The 24,545-nt window shown below is 37.2% G+C and overlaps 1 protein-coding gene and 2 long non-coding RNA genes across 4 annotated transcripts; 1 reads left to right on the plus strand and 2 right to left on the minus strand.

Annotated features, from left to right (window-relative positions):
• Nucleotides 1-28: 28 nt before the first annotated feature.
• LOC126760204 (uncharacterized) lies at nucleotides 29-9,357 on the minus strand. Of its 2 annotated transcripts, XR_007667163.1 has the most exons (5): nucleotides 8,940-9,357; nucleotides 3,141-3,424; nucleotides 2,789-3,052; nucleotides 1,736-2,717; nucleotides 29-1,670 (listed from the first exon to the last, which is right to left on the minus strand). It is a non-coding gene; the product is annotated as an uncharacterized LOC126760204 (long non-coding RNA). The 2 variants fall into 2 exon arrangements; XR_007667162.1 differs by having other exon boundaries at nucleotides 1,736-3,052.
• Nucleotides 9,358-14,663: 5,306 nt separating this feature from the next.
• LOC126760168 (serine--tRNA ligase, mitochondrial) lies at nucleotides 14,664-19,727 on the plus strand. Its single transcript, XM_050475627.1, has 3 exons — nucleotides 14,664-15,512; nucleotides 19,082-19,451; nucleotides 19,510-19,727. The coding sequence occupies exons 1-3, from the start codon at nucleotides 14,740-14,742 to the stop codon at nucleotides 19,618-19,620; spliced, it is 1,254 nt and encodes a 417-aa protein (XP_050331584.1). The 5' UTR covers nucleotides 14,664-14,739; the 3' UTR covers nucleotides 19,621-19,727.
• LOC126760207 (uncharacterized) lies at nucleotides 17,628-22,052 on the minus strand. Its single transcript, XR_007667166.1, has 2 exons — nucleotides 21,881-22,052; nucleotides 17,628-17,985 (listed from the first exon to the last, which is right to left on the minus strand). It is a non-coding gene; the product is annotated as an uncharacterized LOC126760207 (long non-coding RNA).
• Nucleotides 22,053-24,545: the final 2,493 nt, after the last annotated feature.

A 24,545-nucleotide genomic window follows, 5' to 3' on the forward strand; every position in this document is an offset into this window, starting at 1 on the left:
TTCTTCAGCAAACTCCCAATCAATCGTGTCTGGAAAAAAGGCTCCTCCAGCGTTTCTCCATCAGCGCCACCACTTTTGTGCTTCCGGGCCACTTTGGCGTGATAGCGATAGCTCTCCCGTAAGCTAATCCATCGAATTGCTTATGTGGACCCAAGCCTGCTCCAAAGCATTTTTATTCGAGTGCATAACGTTTGTTATGTCCCATATTCGGGGCCACTCCTCCACTTCTTTAATTAGTTGTCGTGTTTCAAACGCTGTGAAATTTTTTATCCTCTTTTGCCGCTTTGCTACAGATATTATGTCTTCCATTTCCAAGGATTAAACGAAATAACATACAAAATTCAAATAAAACCCCCAACTTACTTCTTCTTCCCACTCAATTTGCGTCAGAAATATATAGAAATTATACAATAAAAGTAGTAAATATACTTACTTAATTTCTTGAGAGCTGGATGTTGCTACAAGAAAATTTAACACTAGAAAACTTCTTGATCATTTTTTAAGCGTTTTTTTGTAGGAAGTTTTTGCTTTTCTTGAGAGCTGGAAACCCACCTTTAAATAGCTAAGTATTAGTAGTTATAGGTTAAGCTTAGTATCCAACTCTAAGAAATGTAAAAACTTCATATAAAAAAACGCTTAAGAAACGGCCAAGAAACTTTCCAGCGATAAATTTACTTGTGGTAGTATGCAACTCTAAAGAAATCTAGTACTAATTTTTAATATATTTTTTTAATAAAATGCGAATATGGCAAACCTGGGTTTGCGAAGAAACATGAAATCAACAATTGTTTCTTGAAGGAAATCCAAAGTAATCGTTAAGTTCATCCTAAATTAGTTAAAATCATTATTATGAAGTATATTTCATTTTGAAATGTTGTATAAAACTAACCAATCAACAACATTCCTAAAACCGCAATGAAAATATTTATGTTACTATACACATACATACATACATATTAGACACAAAGTTTATTTTCTTTGTTTATTCTCTCTTGCTCTTCTAATGTGGATCATTCACAATGCGTGACCAGCTGTCTAAATTACTTGAAGAATTTGTATATTTCGGTATAGTATTTTTGCAATCTGCAATCTTGCAAGAGCAAGAGAATACCCCTAATGTATTTTTTTCTTGAGCAATTACTTGAGAGCTGGATACGAACCTAAAAAAACGGCAATTGATTGATATCTATTTAGTATATTCAAAATAGCAAACAAGATGTGTCGATGTACGTATTTTCATTGAAGTGCTAATACCTCTCTAAAAAATGAAATAAAATAAATATTAAATTTTGACATTTTTGCGGATGATGTTATTTTCTGAAGAACTCGGTAAACAACAAATAACGATATGTATTCACGAAAAAACGAGGGACTACCACCAGAAGGGCCAATTTTGGTTTTCTCCTCTCTCAAAGAAGAGTTATTAATGTGTTAAAAGAAGAAATGTAATTATTGAAAAAACTCACCTGTATTTCTTTGTCATGTTTTTCACTTTGCAGTGAATTTCCTCGGCGGTGTATTTTTGTGCCATTTCCTGTGAAATCTCATTGTATATGTATATGAGTATTTCGCTTTGTACGCCGGAGGTCGTGGGAACGTGCCTCCCACTTTTCCAGCAGCTCCAACTCATTCTTTAAAGTCCACCCTGAACGCTTTTTTCTGCCAGCTATCTGAAATTAAAACAAAGATAATAATTTTCGTTTAGAAGGCAATGCAAAATAGTAAAATTACTTACTTTTTATCTTTAATGGTCGCTTTTCAAAATAACTTTGTTTACATTTAAACGTAAAACGGCTGTCACTGTTCTTATTTTTCATTCACAACAGAATACAGCTGTCAATTATTAACAATGTTGCCTACGAAAATCCCACAAACTCCCTAAAATTATGAGAGTTATGTTTGGATTCAGCAACGGAGTTAGCTGTGGTAACTCCTGAATTAATCCCGAAAAAAGCAGTTAATCCGGTTTAACGCTGCCATCTGTCAGGGCTATTAGGATGAATTTAACGATTACTTTGAACTTCCTTCAAGAAACAATTATTGATTTCATGTTTCTTCGCAAAACCAGGTTTGCCATATTTGCATTTTATTGAAAAAATGTATTAAAAATTAGTACTAGATTACTTTAGAGCTGCATACTAGCACAAGTAAATTTATCGCAGGAAAGTTTCTTGACCGTTTCTTAAGCGTTTTTTACATGAATTTTTTACATTTCTTGAGAGCTGGATACTAAGCTTTAAATTGTTGAGGTTGTTGAGGAAATTGTTGGTATGTTTCACATAGATTTTATAACTTCCACTTAAATAAAAAGATTATTTACAGTTTTTTGTCAAGAAAGAAGGAAGAAGGTGTGCAAATTCACAATAGTCTTGCGCAATAGTCATTCATAATAAATTGATCGAATCAGCTGTTCATATATCACTATTCCGCAATGGGTGCTCTCATGGCCTTGCATATTTCGGTATAGGATGTTTGCCTTTTGTGTTATCGTGCAATCTTGCAAGAGCAAGAGAATCCCCTATTGTTTTCGTTTGGTCGTTTCTCTGCTCGCTATCTTTGTGCGGCGTACTTTTAGCAAAAACTACCAGGTGAAAACAACAACAAGGACAACCTAAGGTTTAAATTCAGTAGCTACTTCCAGATGAGGACACCCTCTAGATGTGAACGGAACTTCTACTCTTTTTCAAGCGGAATCACTAGGCATAGTCTGTGGAGTTCTATTGAAAAGTACGGGAGTATTCAGAAAGATTATATATACAAAGATAGCCGGCCGCATTGCTAGCCTTACCGTCTTTTTCTTCTTTATTGGCGTAGACACTGTTTACGCGTTTATACCTGAGTTAACAACAGCACACCAGTCGTTTCTCCTTTTTGCTACTTGGCGTCAATTGGCTATTCCAAGCGAAGCCAGGTCCTTGTCCACCTGGTCCTTTCAACGGAGTGGAGGTCTTCACCAAAGATTTATTCAAATTTCCGCCAAGAACGATGAAGATGGAGCTCAATAAACAATTTGAATATATAACTCAGATCAGATGGAAATCTATAAGCAAATCTAAGATAACGAAACAGATATGGAGTAAGTATGACAATGCAAAAACTAAGGACTCATTAAATAGATCCAAAAAGATGTATAAACTTACAGGTGCTATAACGGGTCCTGGAGCATTTGGAAAACATGTGGTCAGCTACAAAATTAAAGGAAACAGTTTTCCATTCCCTCTAGGAATGCCAAGCTCTTTCACCATCCCGACATAGCACACTTGTTATCAATCAGATACCAAACCCTGAGTGACTGTTTAAAAAAAGCATAACGGAGCCCACATAGACCAAATTGTTTGAACGAAACAATAAATCGTTAGTAACATTATAAACACTTTCCGTTTTGTACCTCTTCTGATTTCTTCTCTGGCACCATCAACCAGTGCTGTAAAAAGAACGATATTACGAAAATAAAATTGAAATCAAGGAATAATACTACCGTTTTAATATAACAAAAGCATTTTCTAAAACTGTTCGAATAGACGAATGCAATTTGTTAAAATATCGTTACCAATTTTTAGGGTAAGCAAAATCAAAATAACTAACATTGGTTGAAACTGTCGCAAACTTTTCAAAAAGATTTGATCTGCAAAGAACTATGCTTTCATGGAGACAACCAGGTTCGCTTTCTCTAAGTAGATACAGAAGGAAACCATCCCTGCAGTCGGATATTTGAAATGGAGTCGGCTCCTGTGAGCATTAAGACATCATACCTTGATTACGTTGACGACATCGAACAATACGCCGATTATGCTATGGGCGCAAGAACCTCTGCGAATGGTAGGCACCTTGCTGCGGTGCAGGGGCTTAGGCGCAAGGTATACTCGGCATCTCCCAACCGGTGTGGATGCAGGATGTCGGGTGCCGCATGCGTGCGCCAACCAAGAGCTACCACCTCCTAATCCAAGGTGTTATACGACTCCCGTGCTCATTGGATGATTTGCAGCCAGGAGCTAAATTCGGCTGTATTATAACGGAGCCTCCCCAACACCGGGCCAAATTGGGGAGTAACTGTGGCCTTACCTCGTCAAGAGGCTCTGGCGTTGCGGATCTTCTAGTTCCCCATCAAAATAATAGACCCGACAGCTCACCTTGTTGAGCCAAGGGTCGTAAGGAAAAGATAAGCACAAATAATCCAAAGCAAACCTACCCGGAAACAAGGCAACAAACACGGAAAACGGACTCGGACAACGATAAGGAAACCGGTGCAGCAGCGAGCAAAGGAGGTCAAGGAGCTAGGCGGAAGTTTAGCTTCCTTGACGCTCTCTCGCCAGAGGAGCGGGCGCTGTTTGAGGAGCATGCCAGGGAGGATGATGACGACATGCCCTCATGCAGCGCCGCTCGCCTGGCGAAGGACCTGACGCCGCGGAAGCAGCAACGAGCGCCGCCAAGACACCTGCCAGAAGGCGGAGCGAGTCGGACACGAGTGAGTCACATCGGGCAGAGCCCGACGGCGCTCGTAGTGGACGGAGGAGGAGGCGCAGAAAAGGTGGGCAACGCCCTCTCCCAGAAGCTGGTAAACCCGGCGGATGTGACGACCCGCACAGGAAAGGTATGAGTGGTGCCAGTATGAAGTGTTACCTGCGCTACCTCCGAGAAGGAAAGACTCCCGAGGCAGCGGCGGCTATGGCCAGAAGCAGGAGCAAAGGGAGCAACGCATCTCCAGATAAGGTGCGTGGCAGGACGGTGTCAGCTCGCGCGCAAGGCGGCGGAGCCAGCAACCGTGGCCCGGTCAGTGCTACATTGTCCGCAAGGCGTGGCGGTGGAAGGGCAGCGCCCTCGGACACGTATGCTCAAGCTGCAAAGCAAAATAGTGGCCAAATCACGCCGCAGGAGCCCCCAAAAGGCTTAGGGGCAGCAACACTAGGGCGGCCGGAGGCCAACCTTCCTAATCGGCACCCCACCGGTTGGAGGAGGGGCGGCGTAGATATGCGGATGCTGTCAAAGGCTGATAATAAAACTAAAACGAGTCTGTCATTAACGCTTATCATGCTGCCCCCTACAAGTGACCACAGACAGACGAAACTGTCCCTAGTGGTCAAGGAAACTAGCAGACCTCCGGAAAAAAGTACACAGCCTATTCAACAAAGCGAAACGTACGGGGGTTTGGGAAGAATATAGGAGCTATCTCACTTTATACAGTAAGGATATTAGGTCTGCAAAGCAGGCTAGCTTCAGGAGATTTTGCGAGAATGCCACCTCAACACCAGGGCTGCATAAAGCTCTGGCCAGAGGTACAAACGACGCAGTAGTAGCAATCAAAGGAGGAGATGGGACATATACGACCAGCGTAGAGGACAGAGCGACGCAGCTTCTTCGGGCGCACTTCCCGGAGACGGTTAGGGACGACCAATGTCTACCCGTGATCGAACACAGGCCATCCCGCGAGGATTGGAGTATCTCCAAACAGCTATTTATGGAGGACTCGATCCGGTGGGCAATGGCCTAGTTTGAGAGATTCAAGTCTCCGGGAGTGGATGGTATTTTCGACAGTAGTACTGCTCTATACCTCTGCAATAGAGAGTTCACTGGAGCATGGAGAGGTGATGCTTTGCGCGTTCTTGGACATCGAAGGTGCCTTTGATAACACGTCTCATAAAAGTGTAGCCAAGGCACTGGAGAAAAGGAATGTGGAAGCACCGGTGCGCAGATGGATTGAAGCCGTACTGCGCACCAGAGTTGCTGAGACCACAGTAGGTGATAAGAGGATTCATCTCGGCACAACAAGAGGCTGCCCACAGGGAGGTGTGTTATCACCCCTGCTATGGAGTCTGGTCGTAGACGACCTTTTGGTATTGCTAACGAACAATGGGATCCACTGCCAGGGGTATGCGGACGACATTGTAATTATAGGAAAAGGTAAATACGAAGACACTCTCTGTGACCTAATACAAAAATGTCTAAACCTGGCGAAGATGTGGTGTAGGGAGGTTGAATTGATTATCAATCACTCCAAGACGACCGTAGTCCCGTCTACAAGACGCAGGTCCTTACCCGGTCTCAGGAATCTCACACTTGGGGACAGAGAGATAGGGATGACCAGCTGTGTCAAATACCTAGGTTTAATGCTAGATTCTACTCTGCGGTGGAAGCAGCATATAAACCTGACCTTGTTGGCCAAAGCAACAAACGCTTTAATGGTGTGCAATCGGCTGGCGGGCAAGTCCTGGGGCTGTAAGAAAAGGATCGCTAAGTGGTTGTACACCATGATAGTGCGACCAAAAATCACATACGGGGCGGTGGCCTGGGCCTCAATAGCGTCGCAGACTTCGGTTAAGACCAAACTATCAAAACTGCAGCGGCTAGCTTGTGTCTGCATGACGGGCGCAATGCGCACTTGTCCAACGGCAGCACTCGAGGTTCTACTGGAACTTACTCCGCTTCATTTGGTTATTGGTCAGGTAGCCAAGCACACAATTCTGCAAATAACGGCAGAGGGGTGGGGCAAAGGTAGGGTAATCTCGTCCCAGAGGATGGAAAAGATAAGTGGCGATGTACCATCAGCCCTCCTCCCGAGGGACAGCACTACCAAAACAGTTAACTTCAAGAAAAAGTTTAAGATCACCCTCGGCAGCAAAGACGAGTGGAATGATTCCAATCTCGAACTGATGCTGAGGAATAGTACGCTGAGGTGGTACACCGATGGCTCGAAAATGTCGGAGGGAATCGGTGCAGAGATCGCCGGCCCATGTACTAAACTCTACATACCCATGTGAGAGTTCTCAAGCATTTTCCAGGCAGAAGTTTTTGCCATAAGTCGGTGTATAGAAATAAACCTCCATCGCAACTAAAAGGCTGAACAGCCTTGCAGAACGTAACCAGGTACACCTAATCTGGGTGCCTGGTCACAGAGGTATAGCCGGTAATGAACTGGCGGACGAGCTAGCCCGCTCCGCAGCCTCCACCAAGATGGTGGGACCAGAACCCTTTATTGGGGTAGGTCCACATACCATAAAGAAGCTACAAGCAAGGAAGCAGTGGGCAGGGATAAGCATTGGCGGCAAACGCGCGGTATGAGACATGCCAAGTTGCTAATTGAAGGATACAACTTGAGTAGATTCAAGATTGTAATAAACCTCCCCAGGAACAAACTCAGGCTACTGGTCGCATGGTATACCGGCCACTGCAAGTTGAATAGGCATCTGTACAACATAGGCCTATCTTCTTGCGTTAACTGCCGGTTCTGCGACTTGGAGCCTGAAACCCCGGAGCACCTGCTGATCGACTGCACAGCAGTCTGTAGACGCAGGACTAAAGCCCTCGGATCAATGATAGGGATCGCATAGCCTCATTAGCGCCCGGAAGTCTATTGAACTTCATCAATGCGCTGGGGCTAGGTGAGTCTATGTGAGTTAGGAGAGGGCACAATAGACCAAAGGTCGCGGTGCATTCCTCATATTCAATCAATCAATCAATGGGCGCAAGAAACTTCAGGCACGCACCGAACGACATTCACGGTAGAGCTATTAAAGCCTTCATCGACTTCTTCCCAGTGAATAATGTACCACCTGTAACGGACAAAGAACTTGAGTTGCTACGAGAATCTAGAGTGGCGCTCGTTCTGGATCCTATAGCAGGTTAAACTCTAACTTATGCGGTATTGGCTCCGATATACCAAATATGTAATCTGCGTCCAATCCAATTCGACCCCGTCGTAAAGTCACGTTTCCTGGATATACCGTTAGATGACTTTGATGACAACCAACCTCAACCTTACCACAAAAGCGGGAATTAGATAGCTACAACAACAACTGTCAGTTCACTCAAATGGTGTGCCCAAATTGTACACTTAATCTGATCATGACTCCTGTTATTTCTGTTATTTAGTTCCAATACGCTCAGCACCCATGACAATTTACTCGGTCATGAATTGACGACAACCAACCAAGAATGATAGAATACAAGATTACGACGACCGCCATTACGAAACGTCATAGTTCCGTGTTGAGAAGAACAAGAGTGAAAAACTGTCAAATGACTTGCAAATTGTGAACAGAAAAGTAAACACTTTTGTAAATTCGCAAAATATTATTAATTCTTTCGATTTTAATGAAAAGTTTTAGTGAAGCGATTGAATATTGTTGAGTGAAAAGATTTGAATCATTTCTAAAGAAATATATCGGCCTATCGGTAATAAAATTGTCTATTAAGTTGTGATTCAAATGGAGAAGACGTTTCTTGTGTTGTATTTAAATATATACATATATTATAAGTTCAGATGTATCAGATGTATGAAAATATGATAAAAGAATTGTGAAATTATTAATTTAGTATTAAATATATCATTTCTTTTGCAAAATAACACTCATTTTTTGGCAACTTTTAAATCGGCCGGAAAACTGAAAAAACTCGTTTTCAATCCTTTAATTGCATAATAATTATTACAACAAGCCACTGCACATTTCATTTTAAAAAATTAATATATTTATGCTTAGAAATTTAAATAAATACAACAGTACACTTACACTGGTTTTCTTCATTTGAACAATTTCCACTCATGCTACTCTATTTATTGTGGATGTGCCTAAAACTAATTAAATACATATTTTCTCGCAATAATATTCTAAACATTCCACTGAAATTTTTCCTGCAAAGACGAATGAATTAATATTATTTTGGGAATTTCAAAAAGTGTTTACTTTTCGGTTTACAATTTGTATGCTTTTCTATGCTTGTTCTTCTCAACGCAAAACTGTTACGTCACGAAATTGTTGAACAATGTATTTGTTTTTGTAAGAATTGTCAAGAGCTAAACCGAAAAAAACTAACTGTAAACTAGTGTCGTAATCTTGTATTCTATCATTCTTGCAACCAACCCAATAAAACTTTACTTTCTCCAAGGTGATCACGATTTCTCTTTAACCTTTGTGCAACTCGTTGTAAATTTCGGAAATTATTACCTTCAGAACAATCATAAAAGTTCGAGAGCATTGTCCATCTTTCCTTTCCTATACGCAATGCAGGCAGTTCGATACCACTTTACGACTGATCTTTCTGCAGCTACTTCTTCTTTCGTTGGACGTTTATTCATCTCCACTACATGTATTACACTTTCAAATGTGAATTTTGCTGCTTACATTTTCGTCACTCCTTTGGATTGAATTGAAGATTGTCGATGTTATTGTATAATGTCTTCTTTGGCCTCTTTTTACGTTTATGGTCAGTTGGATTACTGGAACAGTTAGCTTATAGCTCACTAGGACGATCAATCAACTTATTCATTTCGACCTTAATTTTATTTTATTAACACGCCTCCTGTTGCTTCAACTGTTATGATATCTGTGCTGATATACGCGCCTTTTTTTCTTTTAACTGTAAGTACACCTGTGCTGATATAATATAAGATTAAATAAGATTGAAATTTGAGGAATACACATCGATCTGTGGTCTAGGCACGATTCCGATTACTTTGGCGGAGGGGTAAAAAAACCGAATTTCCGTGTAAATGGTTTATGTGCGGATAGGGGAACTTCTCCAGCGAAGAAATATCCACAAATAATATCAAAATAACTTTTATTTTTTAAAATAATCACGATTAAAAGTTCAGAAATTTGCACTAATAACACATGGTATTTCTCTATGTTTCACTAAATTTTTTCACGTTTTTCACTCTGTATATTTAAATATACATACACTCTAAACATTGAAATAAGTTCACATTTCACTTTTATTTTGGTATATTTTACCTAAATTTTTTTATTTAAAAATCACTTAGCACACTCATCGTTGAAAAGGTTAGATTGTTTACAATTATGAGGAAAACGAGCCTTGCCACATCTTAAACAGCAAATATGTAGATTTTTAACAATTTTTCTTTGTTTGCTTTTTCGCGTGATTCTTTTTTCTATATTAACTATAAAAAGAAATTTCTACATATGTACATGTGATTTATGTAACTGAAGTACGTTCGGGTAGTACTATTTTCTGCGTTGGCGGCCTTCGGTCGCGCTTTAAAAAATAACCCTGGTCGAGAGAATACCCGGGGTAACTGAAGTACTTTCGCATAGTACTCCTTTCTGCGTTAAAATAAAAAAAATATATTGAGTTTCGTTATAAAGTGGTTATATTTTTTGGTTATCTTGCACTGATATTAAAACAAAATTATGAGTTTTCGTTATAAAATGGTTAAATGTTGGTTATTATATCTGTCAGCGCTTTCCATTTATTTTTGATAGTACGTTTTTTTGTATATTAGGTGACAATATATATAATATTATTATATAATATTACTTACTTTAACTTTATTAAATTAAATACATAAAGAACATATCCACATGAATGGATAGAGGAATTTTTGGGAAAAAAGGAATTTCTGCGAATTTCCTTATTATCACATGGCAGCGCTCCATTTCGTCGTAATTTTTAGCACACACTACGAGTGTACAATGTAATTTTTAAAATAAGGATTTCTTCGGTAAAAAGACTTTTAAAAGTGTAAAATTTGGATTTATTTAAAAGTTTATAGTTTAATTTATTTAATTTGAAAAGAAAAATGTGAGTAAAGTGTGTTTAATGTGGTAAAATAGCTTGTTGAAATGTTCGAATTTTGGGAATTTTTGATCTTTAAGGTCGAATATCTCGCAAACTAAGCGTTTGCGGTACCTATAACCTTATATATTTTTTAATCAGGAGGACTACTTTCTTTCTTTCCAACGGTACCTTCCAATCGCGGCGCCAAAGAAATCGGAATTGTGCCGTGGTCTATTATGCCCTCTCCTGATATTACAACACTTCGTTTAACCCAGTTATTTAAAAGAGGCATATTAAATATCCGAGGTTAGTGGTTTTAGTGTGTTTTTTCACCGGACTTAATTGCACGATTGCCTGACTCCTTCTTCTAGCGATTGCGGTGCTATTCAGATGGTCACAAAAGCAACATTGACCCATCGAACAATACCCTAATCTGTGCAGATGACACCGCAGTCTGCATTGAGCTGTTTAAAATCCAACAAGCTGCCTTTATCTGCTTCTGGTACAAGGAATTAGTTTGTATCGTAGTCTCCCCGAAACATCCTTGCTTGTCGATGGCCAGGCACTAGTTACAAGTAGGGTTAGCTCTGGTATTATCGAATTGGTTGTGTTTGCCAAAAATATTGCATTACAATAACATTGATTTCAATACATTCATGCGTATAATTAGACTTCATAAAGTTTCACTTCTTCCGCGTCAAAACTACACGCTCCCTGCTTTTTTGTAAGTAATATGCATATATGAATGCATATGTACATAATAAATAATGATAATGAGCGAAAACATTTTTCCGAAAAAGTTTTTATTCGGCTGCCTGGTAACACGAATTTTTTGCTTGTTTGCAACCATATTCTTATTGTATGAATAAATGGACATGGATAATATGATACGAGACTCTCGTATTGGCTCTCATTTTTCCCTCAAACGCGTTCCCTGATTATTTGACAGCCAAGGAGATCAGGGAATTTTTGACAGCTGATTTCAGAAAAGGCGGGATGCCAGAAGTAAAGCGCTATAATTACTTGACGATATTAGTGTGAAATGAAATTTCATTGAACTGTGCGAACATATTTTGGCAAAATAAATGTTTATGAAAATTTATTAATGAATTTGCATTTTAGCTTTTATATATGTATGCATTTTCAAAGTGTTTTATTAGTGTTTTGTATAATTTATTACATACTCAATATAATGTTTTTCAGCAGTGGCATCATTAACAAATGTTATAAAAAATGCGAGTTTTGACAGCTCTCTCTCGAATCAAAGAGTCTCGTATCATATTATCCATGAAATGGATTTCAACTAACAGCCCTATTCTCATACCCTCACAAATGTCACCAACCTCACTACAGTGATGTTTCTCACACTGGCGAAAATTCAAAAGCTCAAATGCTCACTATTATCACAAATATCTGTGACGTGTGAAAGCAGCCATCATAATAGAAAACATCTGTGGTTGTTTTGTTTTACATCAATATTTGACATTTTTTAAAAAATATTTGAGTGTTATAACTAGCATGTAGGAACAGTTCTTTGTGTATGCGGCAATTGTTGCGGAGGAGGAATCGGGGGTAGGAGGAACATTTTGAAGGGTTTACGAGGCAAAAGCGATCCTTTTACTATGCAAGACACGACATTTATGAATACATTTCGATTCCCAAAATCGCCATGTAAAGTACTTATAGGTGAATTGGTGCCGCATGATGTGCAGAAATCGAGTATATCTTTTGATCTGCGTTTCCTTGCGTGTTTGTATTTTTACGGGCATGGCACTTACCAAAAATGCGTTGGTAATAGTTATATGCCCTCTATGAGCCAGTCCTCTGTGTCTAGAGCTCTGCTCTTTATTTCGAAATTAATTATGGATGTTAAGGGCAGTGAAATTTAAATTTTCCTTCAAGCGCGCAGGATGTTTCAGATACAAATAAGGGGAAAGATAAATAAATAAAAATAAATATAAATAAATAAATAAATTTTCTCTTAAAGATTTTACACGAAATTTGGGATCAAGGGCACAATCGGCGCAATCGATTGTACCCATATTGGGATTGTTTCACTTTCAAGCACAGACGCATACATATCTGTATTATCCATTTGTGTTTTTGTCTGTTTATTTTTATTAAAACAGTTGTTTGACAGCAAAAAGCTTTTTACCTCACGTGGTGACTTTTTTAAGCTTTTTTCTTATGAGGTTTGAGCACGAATAGCCTCATTTGTTTGTTTATTTTTATTAAAACAGCTGTTTAACAGCAAAAAGCTTTTTACCTCGCGTGGTGACTTTTTTACGCTTTTTTTTATGAGGTGTGAGCAAGAATAGCCTCACAAAATATGCCTCACAAGAAATCTCTCAAATTTTTCCTCTCAACTCAGTTGAGAGGTTTTTTAAGAATTGGGCTGTAAAGTTTAATATGGAATTAAAGATATTTTTACACTATTTAATATAAAATAAACAGTTACAAACGAATTAGAGAAGTGTTAGTGGATATAAAAGTAAAAAATTTAAGTGTAAAATTCATTTTAAATCGAAGAAATACGCGTTTTAAATATTTGAATTTTTGAACTTTAAATGAAAAAATTTCAAAAACCATCGGCAACTATATACAGATATTTTCTTGATCTGGACCTCCTCTATCCGTACATACCCATGTTAACCCCGAAATGGGGGGATGCTATTTTAAAATTTACCTCAAAAACTTACTTTGCTCAACGTGATTCTCTCGATTGTTTTTTGGCAAGGTTTAAAAAGATCACAATTGCCCAGTATTTTCTGTAATTATTTGCCATAGGAAAAATCTGAAGCAAAAGATGTATGTGAATTAACCATTAGTTATCTTGCCACTAGCGTGTTTATCGGAAAACTGATGTTGCTTAGAGCCTTATTACACACGGCAACTTTTGTTTCGGCAACTCTTAGTTTATAGGCGAGTGGCCGACGAGGAGAGGAGAATCGCGTCGAGTTTCCAGTGTTCAGCAACTCGCCAGGAATAAAGGGTTGTTAAACTTATTCCAGTGTGAGAGCGCCTCAAAATTAGCGTTTTTTATAACATTTTCCATTATGGCCAGATTGAACAAAATTACAATTTTTGGGCATTTAAATTCAAACACCCAACATTTAGTATGAATAAAAATTACTATATAGCGGTTATTTATTATATGGAGAAACTATTTAAATCTTTTTAAAGAATATTATAACAACTGACTTTTGTCCTTTCAATACCCAATAATAGGATTTAAGCTTGTTAGGTCTTAATCATTAAATGTTTTTAATAATTTTCCATTGAAAATAAAACTATGATGCTTCAAATTACAAAACGTTTCATCAAATATCTTTAGATTTCACAAATTTATTTAATTTTCATTGTTTTACATTTTTTATAAGTGGTCTTGAACGATGCAACTAATCCCTTCGTTTACATATTTTTTTGGTAAGATTTCAATCTGGCCATCGCTCGTTTCCAATTGCTAAACGTCAAAACCTACTGAACTCGATTAGCTGTCAAAGTTCAGTAGGTTTTGACGTTTAGCAGTTGCTCTCTCACTTCCAGTGAGAGAGGAGTTAAAGATCTCTTTATCTCTGAACTCGCTTTGTGTTCTTATTCGTAACAGTTCGCTGCGACGTTTTTCGGCATTCGTGTTCTTTCTTTCGTATTACATAGTTGCATTTGCGTATATTTTTTTGAAATTAATATTTTGAATATATTTAAAAAATTTAATTTAATCTTTTGGTAAGTAATTTGCAAATATGTATACAAATATACATAATATAATATAAATATTTTAGAAAATGGAGTATGACGAAAAAATCGAATTAATTAAAGATATTGTGAAATGTATGGAGGAAGCCATACAAATTGATTCAGACGATAGTAAAAAGGGTGATATATCTTTGTTTTAATAAATAAAATGTATTTCTTAATTGACAGAGCTGATTAATATATGTGATAGAGTGGCCCAAATACCTATAAGGAAAAAGAAGAGACAATGGGTTAAAGTAAAGAGAGGACAATGGGTTAAAGTAAAGTGAAAGAGAATGAGAAAAAAACTCGAGCAGAGTTGCGCAACACAAGTTGCTCGTGTGAAGCTAATGGGCGACAGCAAAAGAGAATCGCCCGAGAATTAGCAACTAAAGTTGCCCCATGTAATCGCAAACTTATCGTAGCTAGTATTATTATGAATGTTATGTGATTTCATTTTGATTTTCATATACTTTTATTGCGATTGGTTTATTGATGGCGGGAACGAAAATATGTATAAATAAATTATCACCGCCTTTAGTTTCCGAGATATTTAGAAACTATAAGGCTATGTGGATCATAAACAATCATATAAAATTATTCTCCACCCATAATGTGAACGAAATTTTTCTGCGTGATATTGAAAAGAACATTTTACTAAGGAAGCATACAAATAATGTACCAGTTATTAAAACTCTGCTTCAAAAACTGCGAAAATGTCCCAATGATGAAGAGATACAACGTCAGATTGAGATTGAGCTTGGAAAACTTCCCAATAGTACACATTCTCGAGTGGTTAATTATGGAGAAAAAGGGCATGAAGTATATAACAATAACTTAGCGCCCGGCATAGGCGAACAATTTTCTGACGTATGTAAGTATTTGAATGTATTAAGAATGGAGCATTTAGGGCATTTCGCCGGCCATAAAAGCTACTATTTGATGGGAGATCTAGCGAGTTTAGAACAGTCTTTAGTACGGTACACAATGTCATATCTAAGGAAGAATGAATTCAAGCTTATATCAGTCCCCGATATCTTACCAAGTAATATTATAAATGGGTGCGGCATGCAAACAGAAGGGAACCGAAATCAAGTTTATAAAATTGACTCTGAAGAATGTTTGTCTGGTACATCCGAAATGGCACTAGCAGGTTTTTTTACTGATCAAGTTATTGAAGAACAATGCTTACCACTAAAAATTGCTGCTGTAAGTAGATGTTACCGTGCAGAAACATCAGGATTGAATGAAGAAAAAGGGATTTACAGGTATACAAATTGACGTTTAAGCATATTCTAATTCATTTTGGGATTTATTTTCAGAATTGTCTCATCATTGCCACAATATTTTTAATATAGTTATTTAAATTTGTTAGTTTTAGCGGTGTGGAATTGGAATTCTTAATTTATGCCTTTTATAAGCATAATTGAACAGTAGATTCTTCCAGTTTGATTTATTTTTTTATATTTACGTTATTTTCCAATTGGGTCTAAATTATTTCTGAAATATTCATTGTTTCGAATCAGTTAAGGTATAATGACGCCTAATGTTTAATAAAAAAAATGGAAGCACTACACTCCTACCATTTTCCGATAAAAATTTGAAGTGATTAGCTTACACTCTTCTCATTGCCGATAGATATTTCGAAAATACTTGTTTTTGACATTAAAAAACTCATACCGACTAAAATTTATTAAAAGAAAACATTACAATACCGTATTTTGTTATAAAAGTCGGCTGCGATTTTGAATAGCATCCCCGGATTTCGGGGATAAATGGGTATCAATGGAAAGGTGACGTTCTCCAGATAACGAAAATAATTATATATAGTTGCCGCTGACTTATAGTTTTTAAGATATTTGCTTTTAAAGTTAAAAAAATCACAACTTTTAACTTGGTAATTTGTATATTGTGAATGACGGCACAATTCCGATTTCTTTGGCGCCGCGATTTGAAGGTACCGTTGGAAAGAGGAAGTCCTCTTTATTAAAAAATATGTATTTTTCACTTCAAATTAATTAAATTAAACTATAAACTTTTAAATAAATCCAAATTTTACACTTTTAACAGTTTCTTTTTTACCAAAGAAATCTTTATTTTAAAAATTACATTTTGCTCTCGTAGTGAACATCATGTGTGTACTAAAAATTACGACGAAGTAGAGCGCTGCCATGTGATAATAAGGAAATTCGCTGAAATTCCTTTTTCCCCAAAAAATTCCTCTATCCATTCATATGGATATGTTCTTTATTTAATTTAATAAACAAATAAGTAATATTATATTATATTATTAATATTATTTTTGTCACCTAATATACAAAACAACGTATTAAAAATAAATGGAAAGCACTGACAGATATAATAACCAACATTTAACCATTTTATAACGAAAACTCAAATTTTGTTTTAATATCAGTGCAAGATAACCAAAAAATATAGCCACTTTATAACGAAACTCAATATATTTTTTTTATTTTAACGCAGAAAGGAGTACTATGCGAAAGTACTTTTTTAAAGCGCGACCGAAGGCCGCCAACGCAGAAAATAGTACTACCCGAACGTACTTCAGTTACATAAATCACATATTACACATGTACATATGTAGAAATTTCTTTTTATAGTTAATATAGAAAAAAGAATCACGCGAAAAAGCAAACAAAGAAAAATTGTTAAAAATCCTACATATTTGCTGTTTAAGATGTGGCAAGGCTCGTTTTCCTCAATTGTAAACAATCTAACCTTTTCAACGATGAGTGTGCTAAGTGATTTTTAAATTAACAAATTTAGGTAAAATATAGCAAAATAAAAGTGAAATGTGAACTTATTTCAATGTTTAGAGTGTATATTCAAATATACAGAGTGAAAAACGTGAAAAATTTTAGTGAAACATAGAGAAATACCATGTGTAATTAGGGTAATTTTTTGAACTTTTAATCGTGAATATTTTAAAAAATAAAAGTAATTTTTATATTAGTTTTGGATATTTCTGCTCTGGAGAAGCTCCCCTATCCGCACTTACCCCATTTATACGGAAATTCGGTATTTTTACCCCTCCGCCAAAGTAATCGGAATCATGCCTGAATGGCTTTTTCACTTATATTATGCACTTTTCACTTAGTAACACTTCACTATAACGTTTCTGTATATTAATTTTTTTAATATTTGTTGTAAATAAAGCTTTATTTTAACTATTTTTTTTAGTTAAATTCTATGCATTTGCACAATAAAAAAAGGGTTGCCAGGGTTATTTTTTTTTTGAAGCGCGGCGCAGCCTTTCCATTGATACCCATTTTTCTCCGAAATCCGGGGATGCTATTCTAAAATTTACCCTAAAAGTCAACTTGATTTAAAATTTTCCTTAAATGGATATAATGAAAACATCCTTTGATTTGAAAAGTCTATTGTCATGTGAATTCTAATTGTTTTTAATTTGTTTTAATTTTTTTCTTTAAAAATGTTATATCTCACAAACCAATTATCCGATGTGTGTTGTGAGTAAAGAGTGTGCGTCCTGTTCGTGTTTGCGAGTGCGAGGATTTAACTTTCTTTAAGTGTTATGCTTTTAAAGGACCATATTCTAAGCAACTTTTTCAATTTCTAGTGGCCTTTATGAAATTTCTCTAGTAATATCAAGTATTAGGTTCTGGTCTCCTCAGCGTAGTGATTTCAGCTAATCGAGCCAAATGCTTTACTTATAAAACTGGTTATTTGTTATTGATTAGGATAAAAAAGCGTCTTGTTCTGGAAATAGTGTAATAAAAGAATAAAATTAAAGTAATATTCTCAAAAATTACTACATTCTTGTTTACAAGTGTTATAGAAAAGCTTTTGAGTAATCCTTAAACAAACACACATTTGTTTGGACTTAAACCATAGTTAAATGTGGCAGTATGTATGTAGATATAAAAACAAATTTTTAAATGTTAATAATTAAATACGCACATAAATTGTAAGAATATATCAGCTAATATTTAACGGGAGTTGGCACCGTTACGCCCAAATATTTGTACGGCATACAGTGGAATCTAAGTCAGAATTGCTTAGCTGTCAGAATTGCAAACCAATTCTGATTTTCAATGGTGTCACAGAATCTGTTTGGACTTTCGTCTTTTAGAACATACGCAAAACCAATATCCGAAAAAGCGGTTTACTAATGTGACAAAACTTGCAAATTAATACATTTGGAAGCAAAAGTTTTTAATGAGTTCCGAATTAAAGAAAGATTTTAAGAGATAACATTTATCGAATGAATAAATACACATTAGGGTGTTAAATTACTTTTATTACGTTTTGTAAATCTAATATCTTTAAATATCCGATTTTTTCCCCAAAAACTCAATAATGAAGACATTTCGTGTTTTATACTTATGTTTTCACCTATAGAAATAATGCTAAATTTATTCGAAATAATAAAATAACTTGATTTCTTAACTTAAATTTCAACTATCTTCTTGCTTTGTTTCTGATAGCAAAACCGATAAAATATAGAAATAATGCTAAATTTATTCGAAATAATAAAATAACTTGATTTCTTAACTTAAATTTCAACTATCTTCTTGCTTTGTTTCTGATAGCAAAACCGATAAAATATAGAAATAATGCTAAATTTATTCGAAATAATAAAATAACTTGATTTCTTAACTTAAATTTCAACTATCTTCTTGCTTTGTTTCTGATAGCAAAACCGATAAAATTGGTTTCCGTGATACCAAATACGAATATCAAACCAATAATATCTGCATTCATGACACCTACTTTTTTTGATCGGTTTCAATTCGGATTCGGTCAACTATCAGATTCCACAACACCCCTGATTATATTTTTTACTTTCTTCAAGGGTACATCAATTCACTAAAGTTGAAATGTTTGCAGTATGTTCGGAAAAGCAGTCAGAAATGGTATTGGAAAGTTTTAAGGATACGGAAATGTGTTTATATACACAGTTAAATTTAAAATTCCGAGTACTTGATATGCCACCAAACGAATTGGGAGCTTCAGCATTCCAAAAATACGATATTGAGGCGTGGTTGCCCGGTCGACAAATGTGGGGAGAAATATCAAGCTGCAGTAACTGTACAGACTATCAAGCGAAACGTCTTAATATAAAGTATAAGACGAAAGACGGAATACTGAAATATACTCACACTGTAAATGGAACAGCGGCTGCGATACCAAGACTGCTTATTGCTCTGATTGAGTCAAATAAGGTGATGCCTTTTATGGATTATGTTTTGGAAAAACAATTATAATAAATTTAATTTACAGATTGAAAATGGGACGGTATATCTACCTGAAGAGCTTCGAAATATTTTGAATAATTCATTATTGGCTCGTAACAAAGTAGTTCCATCCTTAAAACTTATTAAGCATTTTTAAAGTAGACGTTCTTATAATCAATTGTGTTAGAAATAATATGAATTCACAAATATGGTATGCAAACTACTATTGTATCATTTTTATATAAAAAGTAAAAATGCCTTAAATTTTGTTTTTATCAAATTCTTATTAAAACAATTAATTTTAGTATCGCTCCATTTATAATTATTGCGAATTATTTTCATTGCTGTGTTTGTCTTGTGCTTAAAATGCGAGATTTAAAGCCAAAACTAAGCAAAGTGAAAAAACGTAAACGTCTACGTAAAAATGCGGAGGCTTACAAAAGGTTTCATGACCGGAGCACACTCTTGTAGAACCCCCAAAGTTGATCTAGTGACCGATGCCTAGTGCACACTAAAATTATGGAGGGAACACTTCTCCAGTCTGCTAAATGGCAGTGAATGTACAACGCCAGGAGAAGGCGAACCCGATTCTCCAATCGATTGCAATGGAGCAGACGTTCCATTGCCCGACCATGGAGAAGTTCGAATACCGATTACCCGTCTGAACAACTAAAAAGCGGCGGAAGCCGATGGATTACCGGCCGAACTATTCAAACACGGCGGCGAAGAACTGATAAGGAGCATGCATCAGCTTCTTTTTAAAATATGATCGGACTAAAACATGCCCAATCTGCGCCAACTACCGTGAGATAAGCTTCCTCAACATCGCGTATAAGGATCTATCAAGCGTATTGTGTGAAAGATTAAAGCCCACCGTCAGCAAACCGATTGGACCAGTGTGGCTTTAGACCTGGCAAATCAACAACTGACCAGATATTCACCAAGCGCCAAATCTTGGAAAAGACCCGTAAAAGAAGAATCGACACACACCACCTCTTCGTCGGCAAAACTAATTTGGCTGTGTAAACTGACGTTGAGCAACACCAAAAGCTCGGTCAGGATCGGGAAAGACCTCTCCGAGTCGTTCGATACCAAACGAGGTTTCAGACAAGACGACTCCCTATCGTGCGACTTCTGCTGTTGGCGCATGCCGATGGTATTGATACCAATACCTCAACACCCGCGCCGTTAGTTTTGCTTTTTCCAGATTGGACAAGGAAGCAAAGCAAATAGGTCTGGCAGTGAACGAGAGCAAAACGAAATATCTCCTGTCATCAAACAGACAGTCGTCGCACTCGTGACTTGGCTCTCACGTCACTATTGACAATGCAACTCCACATTCAACTGACAAGGTCATTTCTTCCCGCATTTGGGTTTTAACCACAATCTCCACGAATTTCACGAAGGGCTACAAGCTCCCCGTGGTACCAGAATTAAGTTTCCGGTCAGACCTCGTAGCCAAAGCTACTACCAGTTGAGCTACCATACGGCTCTGGACTGTCAGCAAGGATATTAGTCGCCTCTTACGACAGGCATGCCTTGCCACGGGTATATTTGGTTTCCCCCCCGAACCCAAGAGGTCCCCGTACCCGCAGGGAAAGTCACTATTGACAATCATAACTTTGAAGTTGTAGATAATTTCGTCTATTTAGGAACCAGTATAAACACCACCAGCAATGTCAGCCTAGAAATCCAACGCAGGATATCTCTTGCCAACAGGTTCTACTTTGGACTGAGTAGGGAATCGAGAAGCAAAGTCCTCTCTAGACGAACAAAAACCAAACTCTATAAGTCACTCATTATTCCCGTCCTGCTGTATGGTGCAGAGGCATGGACTATGACAACAACTGATGATATGGTGCAGAGGCATGGACGATGACAACAACAGGTGAGTCGACGTTGCGAGTTTTCGCGTGTTGGCCACGGCGGATATCGCATTCGATGGAACGATAAGCTGTAGGAGACATACGACGACATTGACATAGTTCAGCGAATTAAAAGACAGCGGCTACGCTGGCTAGGTCATGTTGTCCGAATGGACGAAAACACTCCAGCTCTAAAATTATTCGACTCAGTACTCGCCGGGGGGAGCAGAGGAAGACGAAGACCTCCATTCCGTTGGAAAGACCAAGTGGAGAAGGGCCTGACTTCACTTCGAATAACCAATTTGCGCCACGTATCAAAAAGAAGAAACGACTGGCGCGCTGTTGTCAACTCGGCTATAATCGCGTAAGCAGTGTCTAAGCCAATAAAGAAAATGAAGTATTATGTCTTTTGGCTATGTTATAGAAAATTTAATATTTGTTATCGACATATTTATTTTCATTCAAGTGTTAATACATCTCTAAATAATGAAATATAAGAGCTAATTAGAGCTGTTCGTGTTCAATTGAGAGATATTTGTGACAGTCACTTACTGAATTGCAAAATCGCAAAGTCACAAAAATTCTCTAATTTAAAATCCCAATTTTAGAGACAACAAAAATCATAACTTATCGACTAGTTTTCTTTAACCCTTTGGTGACCATTACAATAACGAAACAAACTATTTTCAATAAAAGATGTCTAACCAAAGAAACAGCCTATGAAATGGACGCTGTTAACCGAAGAATAAAAGATCGTGGGGTTGTTCGAGTCTTAATCACTGCGGCAATATTGCAAAGCATCATGTTCGACGCAAAAATTTAGCAACTTTTGCAAATGTCAAACGTTCGAGCAACTCATATTTTGACATTTCTTGCGCGCAAAAGTGACAAAATCGGCATCAACAAAATTTATGATGGAAAAAATGAAAGTGTAAACACAATGGCTACGACAGACTGCAAACTACATCTGTCAAATATTAAAATACACACGTTCTTATGGGCAGTGTTATTTTGACAGCTGCACGACTACACGACTGCAGGCCGACAGTTGTCGTTCTCGCTAACTTCAATATCGTCCTATTTTTGCCAACGACAGTACGACGACAGTAGAGTTGACAGTAGAATGGAAGATAGAAAGAGGAGGTAGAGTGGTGATGCCACTAATATGTAAAATGTAAAATTATTCACAGCTCTAACAAACTTGATGCTATTTTACAAATAAAAGCATAAAATAGCTATATTATAGCTCTATTATATCATTTGTAATAACAAGTGATAATTTAAAACAAAAATATTTACCTATTTACTTATTTTTTGCATAAAAAATTTCACTTTGAACAAAATATTAAAATTTCATTGAAGTGAAAGGTATTAGTATGGCCACAACGAAATTGTGTACATACAAAATGGACAACTGCGTTGTTTTGTGTACATGCCGGCCATTGTGTTGTTGTTGCTTCTCAAAATGTACATGTAGTAAGATGAACAACGACGTTTTCAGTTCACTGTCGTGCCGCTGCAGTCTGTCGTAGCCATTGTGTTTACACTTTGAGGCAAGCGAAAAGTGATAAATATATATCTGGAGGATAAAATCGAATTGTTTTAAAGTTTTGCGATTTTTCTATTGCCCTCTTCTTTAAAATTTCGGTCATAAGCCACTTTATTACGCAAAACTTTGTTTCCTTGCTTTTTTGTAATTAAGATACAAACTACACTCAGTATTCACCAAGTTATCCACTGTTAAATTGATTAAAAAATTCATTTTTAAGACTTCTTAAACTTCGCTTCTTCAATGCACCTGCACGCTGCGCAAAATATTTGTTTAAGTATCAGCTGAGTATCTGCAAAAAAACATCAGGGTTGCAATATCGTCGCAGTTATTTGCTTGCTCGAACATCCCCCGTTTTCCAAAATAGTTCGCACATTAGAACAAGAAAATATATGTAGCATTTGTGAAAAATCAATAAGCAACATCGATGTGTAGTGAAAGAGGAGAAATACATAGTTACTTTTTTCCCCGAGGCTATAACAGGCAGATGGAGTCATGTGTAGTAGTTCGCCCAAGTGAGGAAAGTCCAGTGATTGCCATTCAGAAACGATTTTTTTTTATATTTACCTCAAATTAAAGGCTGATATCGCCGACCAAGAAATGCGATGGACGGGACAAAGACTGAGACACTCGTCCTTGTGGCATTTACTATAGTGGCCATATAAAGGAGCGCTCATTCGGTGTGGGATTTTTTAATATTTATTTATTTACTTACCCCAGTGGATGAACGCTAGCCACAATCCGCAATAAAGCGACGTTCTTCAATATATCGCCCCGACGGAAGAGAAGGACAATGTGACCAAAGATTCCTTCTATGAGCGCTTGGAGCGCACCTATGGGAGTTGCACCCGCCACGATGTCAAAATCGTGCTTGGCGACTTTAACGTCACGGTGGGAAAAGAAGCACAACAGTAGGTAAATTTAGCTTCCACGAGGAAACATTCCCAAATGGGTTGAGGCTGATCGACTTTGACTTTGGGGTCTGAATATGAATATCTGTAGTAGTAGATTCCAGCATAAGTTAATTCATCAAGCTACCAGGCTGTCTCCAAATCGAAAAGCCACCAACCAGATCAATCGTGTTGTGATAGACGGAAATCACATCTCCAGTAGTTTAGACGTGCGTACGCTCCGAAGACCTAACATCGACTCGGACCACTATCTTGTTGCAGCCAAGCAAAAAAGGGAACACTTCTTCAGTCTGATGAATGGCAGTAAAAGCATAACACAAGGAGAAGGCGAATCTCACTCCCCAATCGACAACGATATAGCAAACGTTTCATTGCCCGACTATGAAAAAGTTCTAAGAAAAACAAGGCGGCGGTGGCCGATGGATTTAAACACGACGGCGAAGAACTGAGAAGGGGCATGTCTCAGCTCCTTTGATAAATATGGTCGGACGAAAGCATGCCCAAGGATTGCCGTTCCGAGCCAAAGCTAGGTTTCATACACTACTTTTCTTGGTTGCCCATTTCTCTATTTTGTTTTGTTTGTTTTTGTAAAACAGCTGGTTTAAAGCAAAATGGTTTTCACCTCATATATTTTATTTTAACCTTAACCTTACAAAATAATCTTCACAATAAACCTCACAAATTTTTCCTCGCAAATCGGTGTGGGTCCGCCGAATAGGACTGTATCAGGCATGTTCTGGAAATCGCACGATTTAAA

Source organism: Bactrocera neohumeralis, chromosome 5 (assembly GCF_024586455.1).
Source record: "Bactrocera neohumeralis isolate Rockhampton chromosome 5, APGP_CSIRO_Bneo_wtdbg2-racon-allhic-juicebox.fasta_v2, whole genome shotgun sequence".
In the NCBI taxonomy this organism is placed as follows: Eukaryota; Metazoa; Arthropoda; class Insecta; order Diptera; family Tephritidae; genus Bactrocera; species Bactrocera neohumeralis.